This window comes from Lathyrus oleraceus, chromosome 7 (assembly GCF_024323335.1).
Source record: "Lathyrus oleraceus cultivar Zhongwan6 chromosome 7, CAAS_Psat_ZW6_1.0, whole genome shotgun sequence".
Taxonomy (NCBI): Eukaryota; Viridiplantae; Streptophyta; class Magnoliopsida; order Fabales; family Fabaceae; genus Lathyrus; species Lathyrus oleraceus.
The window spans coordinates 542,124,292-542,134,828 of NC_066585.1; the positions used below are offsets into that span (position 1 = coordinate 542,124,292).

The 10,537-nt window shown below is 37.3% G+C and overlaps 1 protein-coding gene across 2 annotated transcripts in view; it reads left to right on the plus strand.

Annotated features, from left to right (window-relative positions):
* Window positions 1-10,328, plus strand: part of LOC127107217 (pentatricopeptide repeat-containing protein At1g56690, mitochondrial) — an 83,332-nt gene extending 73,004 nt beyond the window's left edge. Inside the window, exon 2 of one of the 2 annotated variants that reach the window (XM_051044513.1) lies at window positions 8,089-10,328. In XM_051044513.1, the coding sequence (XP_050900470.1) occupies window positions 8,184-10,310 (2,127 nt within the window). In that variant the 5' untranslated portion in view covers window positions 8,089-8,183 and the 3' untranslated portion in view covers window positions 10,311-10,328. The remainder of the gene's footprint in view (window positions 1-8,088) is intronic. The other variant, XM_051044514.1, reaches the window with a different exon arrangement.
* The last annotated feature ends 209 nt before the right edge of the window (window positions 10,329-10,537 follow it).

A 10,537-nucleotide genomic window follows, 5' to 3' on the forward strand; every position in this document is an offset into this window, starting at 1 on the left:
AATCACACACCACGGCTAGATCGCAAATCACCAGTTTATCTTTAGCCTCCAAAGTCGCTAACAACATAAACAACTCTGCCCCATCTGCTACTGCCTCATTCACCTGCCTTGCTGATAGAAACAAACTCTTTCCTTCCTCAATCTCAGGAAAGATCACAGTCTTATCAAAACAGTTGATATAAACTCGGTTAAACACCAACCAGTTCATACCCAGGATAACATCAATCTGCACTAGTGGAAGACACACTAGGTCCATCCCAAAGTCTCTACCAAAAATACTCAAAGGACAATTTAAACAAACTGAAGTAGTAGTCACTGAACCCTTCGCAGGAGTATCAATCACCATACTTCCATGCATCTCAGTAACAGACCGGTTGCCCTGCTTCAATTCTAAGAACTCTATCTCTTTCTTTCCTCTAACATCCTCTGGAAAATACTTCCTCAGGAATCTCTCTCTGAACACAGCCCAAGTGATCTCAGCATTCCCAGCAGATTCCAACTCAGTGCGGGTAGCAACCCACCAATCATCTGCTTCTTCTGACAGCATATGCGTACCGAACCTGACCTTCTGGTTATCGGCACACTCAGTCACTCGGAAGATCCTCTCGATCTCCTTCAACCACTTCTGAGCGCCATCTGGATCGTATGCTCCCTTGAACATTGGAGGATTGTTCTTCTGGAACTCACTCAGTTGACGAGCAGCTCCCATTCCCACAACATTTGGATTTCCCCCAAGTACTCCAGCTAGCATTATGCAACGATTCGTGGCGCCTTCAATTCCCAAATGCTCAGGTCTGTGTGCTCACTAAAGTAGATTATTTTGATCATCATCCTATCTTAATCTCCCTTGATGATGCCTCATTTAATAGACCTAACAAACCATTCAAATTTGAATGTGCTTGGGTGTTTGATGAAACGCATGGTGACATGATTGAAGAGGTGTGGAGTGAAAGGGATGATTTGATGACTATTTTAGACAATATTAAATCAACATATATCAATTGGAACATGATCACTATAAAAGGTACTCAAAAGGAGACTAATTGCTTAATGACTAGACTAACAGGTATTCAAAAAGCTATTAAAAGTGGGATCGATCACAATGGGCTCACTAAGCTTAAGACCATGTTACAATATTCCTTACAGAAGATCTTGTACTGACAAGAAATGATTTGGTTCCAAAGATCCAACATAAAATGGATGGCTGATGGGGATTGTAACACCCTTCTAAAATACCCCAATTATTTAATTAAAATAACAATATATCAATCAGAGTAAATATGCAATTAAGGGTGTCACACAATCACTTCACACCATTCACCATAATATTTAGTCATGCTCATTATTTAACTCAAAACATAAAGCATTTGCACAATACGCAGCGGATAGAAATCAAATCAATCATGCAAAACATGTAACACATTACATGTAAAATTATTCAACAAGGTAAAACATCCCGTCCCGATGTTACATCTATCAGAGCATGACCCACTAAGGAGACTACACTAGACTCCAAGCACTAGCTTCTACTCAATCACTGCTCGTTACCTGAAAAATAGTTGTAAGGGTGAGTTCCTCAATCGATATAATAAGCATTATAAAATATCATGTAATGCTAAGTAAATAACACATTAATCACCCTAATCATATCACACATTCGGTAACGGCACATCAACTCAAACATCATACTCAATACCAATACAACTCATACTCATACTCAATACCAACACAAACACACGTATAATATTGGAATACATCCATCCATATTATACGCCATACATACATTATGCAATGAGACTCCATGCATGCGGTACCGACTATTCGTGAACATATAGTTCAACCTCACCGATCAAATCCAGATACGGCTACCAAGCCCACTAGTCCCACTCATTTGAGACCTAGTGACTCACTCACTAATTCCTCACCATGGGAATTAGCTACCACCCCAAGGGCTATGCTATGCACGCTAATCACCTAGCATGCAAACATCAACAACAATCCACAATGATTTACTCACTAATTCCTCACCATGGGAATTAGCTACCACCATAAAGGCCACAATATGCATGCTAATTCACCTAGCATACAACCATCAACAACAATCCACAATGGACATATGCTCACACTCTAAGCCATAAAACAGTCCATTCACAAATACATGCATAATATATACATTCACAACATTATGCATATTTTCACACATCATCGGCATATTTATCACATACTCATATCATGTCATGCCAAATAATTCAATCACAGTATTAACACACTCTACTAATACCTATACTGCTCAAAACAACGGGAAATGATCCCTACTATATCATACACCGATATAGGCCAACCATCAAACATGTACACAACATTTTAAATATTAATTTTTCCACTTTTCAACAGTGTTAACCGGTTAACGCCCTGGGTTAACCGGTTAACGCAGGACAGAACACGCTTCCTGGCAAATTTTAACAGTGTTAACCGGTTAACGCCCTGGGTTAACCGGTTAACGCAGACAGAACAACAATTTTTCACAATTCGCAACAGAGTTAACACCCTGGGTTAACCGGTTAACGCAAGACAGAAAGCTGTTCCTGCGCTAACACTAAGCAGAATGCAGAATTCTCCGCATTTTCCGCCGTTGGAGGACTTCCGGACCTCCGATTCCAATTCCGTAAAAAGCTACACTTTCGGAAAATCACTACCCATCCAATTACAGATTCAATTACCGCTTTAACATAACTTATTCATCTCAATTTCAGCAATCAACATCCCAATTAGGGTCAATTCAACGGTTTATCACTACCCATTACATGTTAACCCATAATACCCATTAAACGACGATAAACCCCCCTTACCTAAGTTAATCCGACAATCCTTTAGCTTCAAGCTTTTCTCTTCTCCAACCTTCGTTCTCTTGCTCTCCCTCTTTGCCCTTTCTCCACTTCTCAATCGCTTCTCTGTTTCACGTGAAAAACCCTCTTTTCCAAATGAGACTCTTTATATATATTCCAACTTCCAATTTATATTATTCCAATAATAATAATAATAATTCCAATAATATTCCAATAATATTCCAATTATTTAATTAAATTAATAAATATATTATTAACTTAATTTAAATAATTATCTTATTTTTGTCGGGGTGTTACAGGGATCACAACACTCACTTCTACCATGTTGCTACGATACAAAGAAGAAGAAGGAAGAGTATCAACTTGATTAAATCCCAAGATGGAACATGGATGGAGAACCCTGAGCATATTAAGAAACTCTTTAAATATTGGTACCAAAACCTCTACGTTATTGAAGTGGATGTGAACGAGTGGTTTACGACTAACAATAAATTTCATGGTTCAGAGCGTAGTTTGTGAAGACATGGAGGAAGAGTTGAGAAGAGAAGAGATTACTAAAGCCTTATTTGCTATTGGTCCTTAGAAATCTCATGGTCTAGACGATTTCCCCGTCGTATTTTATCAAAAATCATGGAGAAAGGTTGGAAGTATGGTATGTGATTTTGTTCAAAAACTATGGAAATAGCCTTCTAACATAAATGCAGTGAATCATACGGATCTATGTCTCATCCCCAAAGTTACAAGTTGAGTCATAAATGTGGTTGAGAAGACAACTTAATGACAAGTCGAGTCAGATGATCCTAATAGGATATCACTCGACTAGAGATTATAAGTTGTTCGACCCAGTGAACAAGCAAGTAGTGATCAACAGGGATGTGATCATAGATGAGCTCAAGGAATGAGATTGGACTGAAAATGTAAAGAAAGATTAAGTGAGAATCTTATATAAAGAAACAATAGGTGAAGTCGAAAGAGAAGTTTGACAAGAAGAAGTTAGAGGTCAAGCAAGCACAAGAAAACCTCAAAGGACAAGACACATGCCTGCAAGGTTGCAAGAATGTGTGATTATATCAAATGATATGATCGATGATGAAGACGAGCTGGTACATTATGATTTCTATGCAAATGTCGAACCAGTCAATGCAGCTAAAACATTGAAGGATTCGAAGTGGGTGAAAGCAATGAATGAGGAACTGGAGTCCATTGAAGTCAACAACACTTGGTCACTTGTCGAATTTCCTCAAGGAAATAAGATAATCAATGTGAAATGGACATACAAGGCGAAGTTGAATCCCAAAGGAGAAGTAAATCAACACAAGGCAAGGCTTGTGGGAAAGGGTTTCTTCATAAAGAAGGAATCGACTTTGATGAAGTTTTTGCACATGTTGCTAGGATCAGAACAATTAGGTTGGTTGTTGGTCTAGCAAACATGAACAACTGACATATATGTCAGATGGATGTGAAATGTGCATTCCTGAATGGTCCCTTAGATGAAGAAGCGTGTGTTACACAACCAGTTAGATTTATGAAATATGGCGAAGAAAGTAAGGTATACAGGCTGCATAAAGCCCTGTATGGACTTAAGCAAGCTCCAAGAGCTTGGAATAAGACAATAGATAATTTCCTAAGGGAACATAAATTTATGAAGTGCACAATTGAGCATGGAGTATATATAAGAAGAAGAAATAGTGAGTTGTTTATAATATGTCTCTATGTCGATGACCTATTGATAACAAGAAGTTGCAAGAAATAGATCAAAAATTTCAAACATGACCTAAGTGAGGAGTTTGAAATGTCAGACTTAGGAAATATCTCATATTTCCTTGGCATTGAATTCTATAAGAGTGGTAGAGGCTTGATGATGCACCGAAGAAGATATGTAGACGAAATACTCAAGATATTTGAGATGCAAGATTGCAACCCAACTTCGACTCCAACTGAGCCCAAATTGCAATTATCGAAAGACACATATGAAGATGATGTCGAAACAACACATTATAGAAGACTCATTGGATCGCTTCGATACCTTTGTCACACAAGACCTGATCTAGCATACAGTGTAGGTATGGTGAGTAGATTCATGCAAAAGTCAAAGGTATCACACCTAGTAGTAACGAAGAGGATACTAAGGTATATGAAAGGAACTCTTGACTATGAAAATTTGTTTCCTGCAGTTGATGAAGGAAAAGAATGCAAGTTAGTGGGATACACCGACTCAAGTTGGTGTAGTGATGCTGAGGATAGAAAATCCACAGTTAGTTATATGTTTATGCTAGGTGGTGCACCAGTTGCTTGGAGCTCAAGAAAAGAACCAGTAATGGAATTGTCCTCGTGTGAAGCTGAGTGCATAGTTTCTTCTATTTGTGCATGTCAAGCAACATGAATGGTGAATTTGGTCGAAGAGATTACAGGGAAGAGTCATGAAGATCGACAACATGTTTGTTATCAATCTGGCGAAGAATCCGATAGCGCATGGTCAAAACAAGCACATAGAAATGAGATTCCATTATCTTCGAGAGCGGATAGCAGAAGCGGAGTTGATCTTGGAACACTGCAAAACTGAGAATTAGATTGCAGATATTATGACGAAAGGAGTGCAAGTCGAAGTGTTCAAGAAATTAAGGTCGATGATGAATGTAGATAGCTTAGAAACAATGAATTAGGTGGTGTGTTGAGAATGTAATTCATGGTGTCGAAACATGTTGCTTTCGAAACACCTAGTTGTCGAAGTGTCGAGAAGTTAGCTTCGACATGGATTTTTACTTAGGCCCAATTATGTAGTGTTAGCAAAATTATGTATTTTTGGACTTTGCTTCAGGAGCAAACAAACCCAACTCTATAGATAGGGAGTAACCCTTATTGATTGTAATACACAACAGAAGTGCAATTGCACAGTTGAATAAAATTCTCAGTTTGAGAGCAGAGAGAAACTCTGCAGAAATTTCTTCTTCTTCCTTTTCTCGTAAATTTCCTTTTTCTTCACAAATTCAATTTTTCTTTCTTCTTCCATTAAAATTGTATAGCGCAATCTTACAAACAAGACTGATTGATTCACTTGAGTGAAGAATGAAGAACAAGAAGAATTCAATCGATGTGATTGAATCTTGTTCATCAAGATTGCAATGGAATTCTCCATAGATTTTGGTAAATTTTTTGAAGGAAAATTGATAGATTTCCAACAATAATAAATTTGATGTAAATCAAAATTAAAGATAAATCAACTATTATTTTTAAAAAAATTGATTTCTCTATGTTGAATGGAATTTTGATAATAAACTATTAGAATTAAATAAATCTTTACGCTACATATTTTATATTCAACTAACTATTTTCTTATTTGAACAATAATATTATTATGAAAATGGTTATGTTGATTTATAAATAATCATTTATTCAAATTACAAATAAAAAACTAGTTCTTCCAGAGATCTAGTTCTTACATAAGAGTTTCTAGTTAGAATTTCTACGAGCAACTTGAGGAGGAGTGTTAGGGTAAGTCATTAGAATCACCAATATTAATTAATAAATATTAGCTGTCAAACCACTTTGTGCAAATTATCATTTATTCAAATTACAAATAAAAAACTAGTTCTTCCGGAGATCTAGTTCTTACATAAGAGTTTCTAGTTAGAATTTCTACAAGCAACTTGAGGAGGAGTGTTAGGGTAAGTCATTAGAATCACCAATATTAATTAATAAATATTAGCTGTCAAACCACTTTGTGCAAATTATCATTTATTCAAATTACAAATAAAAAACTAGTTCTTCCGGAGATCTAGTTCTTACATAAGAGTTTCTAGTTAGAATTTCTACGAGCAACTTGAGGAGGAGTGTTAGGGTAAGTCATTAGAATCACCAATATTAATTAATAAATATTAGCTGTCAAACCACTTTGTGCAAATTTCTTAATTGACATTCATTTAAATTACATTTTATAAGGTAACAATTAATAAATCCCAAGGTCAATCACTTGATAGTGTTGGATTGTACTTGCCTACTCTAGTATTTAGTCATGGTCAGTTGTATGTTGCTATTTCACGAGTTAAGAGCAAAAGTGGGCTAAAAATCCTAATCCATGACAAGGACAATTCACCGTGTTCGACTACTACAAATGTTGTGTACAAGGAGGTCTTCGAAGCACTTGGTTAACCGGTAAGCTTTTTATCTTATTATATTTTGACAACAATTTAATTACTTTATACTCTATTCAATAACTTTTTTGCTTACCTCGACTATATGAAATTAAATAAATTATCATGCTTACTGTATATGAGTCAAATGGTTCTTTTGTATGAACATCCTTCTAATGCTTTATGCTACTAATGTTATTTTACTTTTCATCTTATGAGACATTCACTTAAACTCATGAATTGTATTTGTTTGTCATGCAGGCATGCTAGCCATCATGTGGTCACACACAATTCAATTGAATGAGACTACTTGATCCTCATTCGGCCAAAGACACAGTTGTTTGTTAACTTTTGATAGCAATTTTTTTACTTTGAATAATTGGACTATGGATCAAATTTCTATTGTTTTTTTTATTTAAGAATGTTTCAAATTTCAATTTATTTTAATTTTAAATTCATTTTAGTTTTAAGATCCAGAATACTTTTCGAACTAAAGTTTACTATACTATTTGTCCAGAATAGCTATATAAATCTGCCCTTTTATTTTACCCAACATTTTCACACAAATGTTTCTCACATATTAAATGATTCATTAATTTGACAACAAAAAAATGTTCGCTCGCATATTTTATAAAAAAATTGTTTATGCAATATATTTTTAATTATATAAATATTAATGAACTTAATAAATATATATAAATTTGAAAAGTAATAGTGACAATCATATAATATAAATCCCGACGGAACCCGTGCGATAGCACGGGTATCCCACTAGTTACAAATAAAAAACTAGTTCTTCCGGAGATCTAGTTCTTACATAAGAGTTTCTAGTTAGAATTTCTACGAACAACTTGAGGAGGAGTGTTAGGGTAAGTCATTAGAATCACCAATATTAATTAATAAATATTAGCTGTCACACCACTTTGTGCAAATTTCTTAATTGACATTCATTTAAATTACATTTTATAAGGTAACATTTTTAAGACTTTTTCACATTTCGCGTAGAGACTTTTTCAACCAAAGTAAGAAAGAGCAGCGCACCGCGCACGTTCTTAGTTTCTTCTCACCCTTTTCTTCCTCAACCAAACTCTGAAAAATATTCATATAAAAACCTCTTTTACCTAACCAACAAAACTACAAAACCTTTTTATCTGGAAATTCTTCAAAGCAAATTCCGAAACCTCAATTCCCAATTATTTGCAAACACATGGGTTATGGTTGCGCGACTTTGCGTTGTTGCATGGTACAAGTAAGATCACTCTGCAGCACCACTTCCGCAATTTTAGGTTACGGTCGCATAGGTGATATAGACAATGCTCGAAAGGTGTTCGACAATACGCCATTGCCACACAGAACCATCACTTCCTGGAACGCCATGGTCGCTGCCTACTTCGAGTCCCACAAACCTCGCGACGCCGTCCTTCTGTTCGACCAAATGCCCCAAAGAAATACTGTTTCCTTTAACAGCATGATTTCGGGTTATGTGAAAAACGGAATGGTCGCTGAAGCGAGGAAGGTGTTCGATGTTATGCCTGAACGAAATGTTGTTTCGTGGACTTCCATGGTTCGTGGTTACATTCAAGAGGGTATGGTGGATGAAGCTGAAAGACTCTTCTGGGCAATGCCACACAAGAATGTGGTGTCTTGGACTGTTATGATTGGTGGGTTGTTGAAGGAATCTCGTTTTGAGGATGCAAAGAAACTGTTTGATATGATGCCTGTGAAGGATGTTGTGGCGGTTACTAACATGATTAGTGGGTATTGTCAGGTGGGGCGTTTGGACGAAGCTCGTGAACTTTTTGATGAAATGCCGATGAGAAATGTGTTTACTTGGACTACTATGGTTTCTGGATATGCAAAGAATGGGAGGGTTGATGTTGCAAGAAAGCTTTTTGAGGTGATGCCTGGGAGAAATGAGGTGTCTTGGACGGCTATGCTTATGGGGTATACTCAGAGTGGGAGGATGAAGGAGGCTTTCGAGCTTTTTGAAGCGATGCCTATGAAGTGGGTTGTTGCTTGTAATGAGATCATCACGCGGTTTGGACTTTCTGGGGAGGTGAATAGAGCTAGGATGGTGTTTGAGGGAATGAAAGAGAGGGATGAGGGAACTTGGAATGCTATGATTAAGGTGTGCGAGAGGAAAGGGTTTGAGTTGGAAGCTTTGGGTTTGTTTGTTAGGATGCAAAGGGAAGGGGTTGAGTTGAATTTTCCTTCGTTTATCAGTGTTCTTTCTGTGTGTGCCAGTTTAGCTAGCCTTGATCACGGCAGGCAGGTTCATGCTCGGTTAGTTAGATCTGAATTTGATCAAGATTTATATGTTGCCTCGGTTTTGATTACGATGTATGTTAAGTGTGGTGATCTTGTTAGAGCAAAAAGGATTTTTAATAGGTTTCCATTTAAGGATGTTGTTATGTGGAATTCTATGATCACGGGTTATTCTCAGCATGGGTTGGGAGAGGATGCTCTGATTGTTTTCCGTGATATGTGCTCTTCTGGAATTCAGCCAGACGAGGTTACCTTCATTGGAGTTCTTTCAGCTTGTAGCTACAGTGGCAAAGTGAAGGAAGGGTTCAAATTTTTTGAAGCAATGAAATGCACTTATCAAGTGGAGCCAGGAATCGAACACTATGCTTGTATGGTTGATTTGCTAGGCCGAGCAGGCCGGGTAGATGAGGCAATGGAACTGGTAGAAAAAATGCCAATGGAACCGGATGCTATTGTTTGGGGTGCATTATTAGGTGCTTGTAGAAATCATATGAAGCTCGATTTGGCTGAATTTGCAGTAGAGAAAATTGCGAAGCTAGAGCCCAAAAATGCTGGGCCTTATGTCTTGCTCTCGCATATGTATGCATCTAGGGGAAGATGGAGGGATGTTGAAGTACTTAGGAAAAAGATAAATGCTAGGAGTGTCGTCAAATTTCCTGGCGTTAGTTGGATTGAGGTGGAGAAGAAGGTGCATATGTTCACCGGGGGAGACAGCAAGGGCCACCACCCTGAGCAGCCTATTATCACAAAAATGTTGGAGAAGCTAGGTGGAATTTTAAGGGAAACTGGATATTGTCCCGATGGCAGCTTTGTGCTTCATGATGTGGACGAGGAAGAGAAGACGCATAGCTTGGGTTATCATAGTGAAAAACTAGCTGTAGCATACGGACTCCTAAAAGTGCCTGAAGGGATGCCAATTAGAGTTATGAAAAATTTGCGGGTTTGTGGTGATTGTCATTCTGCGATCAAATTGATTGCAAAAGTCACCGGAAGGGAGATCATTTTAAGAGATGCCAATAGGTTTCACCATTTTAAAGATGGCCACTGTTCTTGCAAGGACTTTTGGTAGTTCCTTGAAACAGTCACATTCGGTCTCAGACTTGAATAATTTGTGGAATTTAGAGGGTTGCTTTGTTCCTAAGCATAATGGGATGGGAAACTATGCACATGACGAGCTGTATTTAACAACCAAACAAAAGCTCCTTAAAACATTTGAGTCACTTGCGAATTGCACACTGGTAACATACAATAGTAAGTACTGTTGTACCACTCTTTTGAACATTATCTTGACACTGA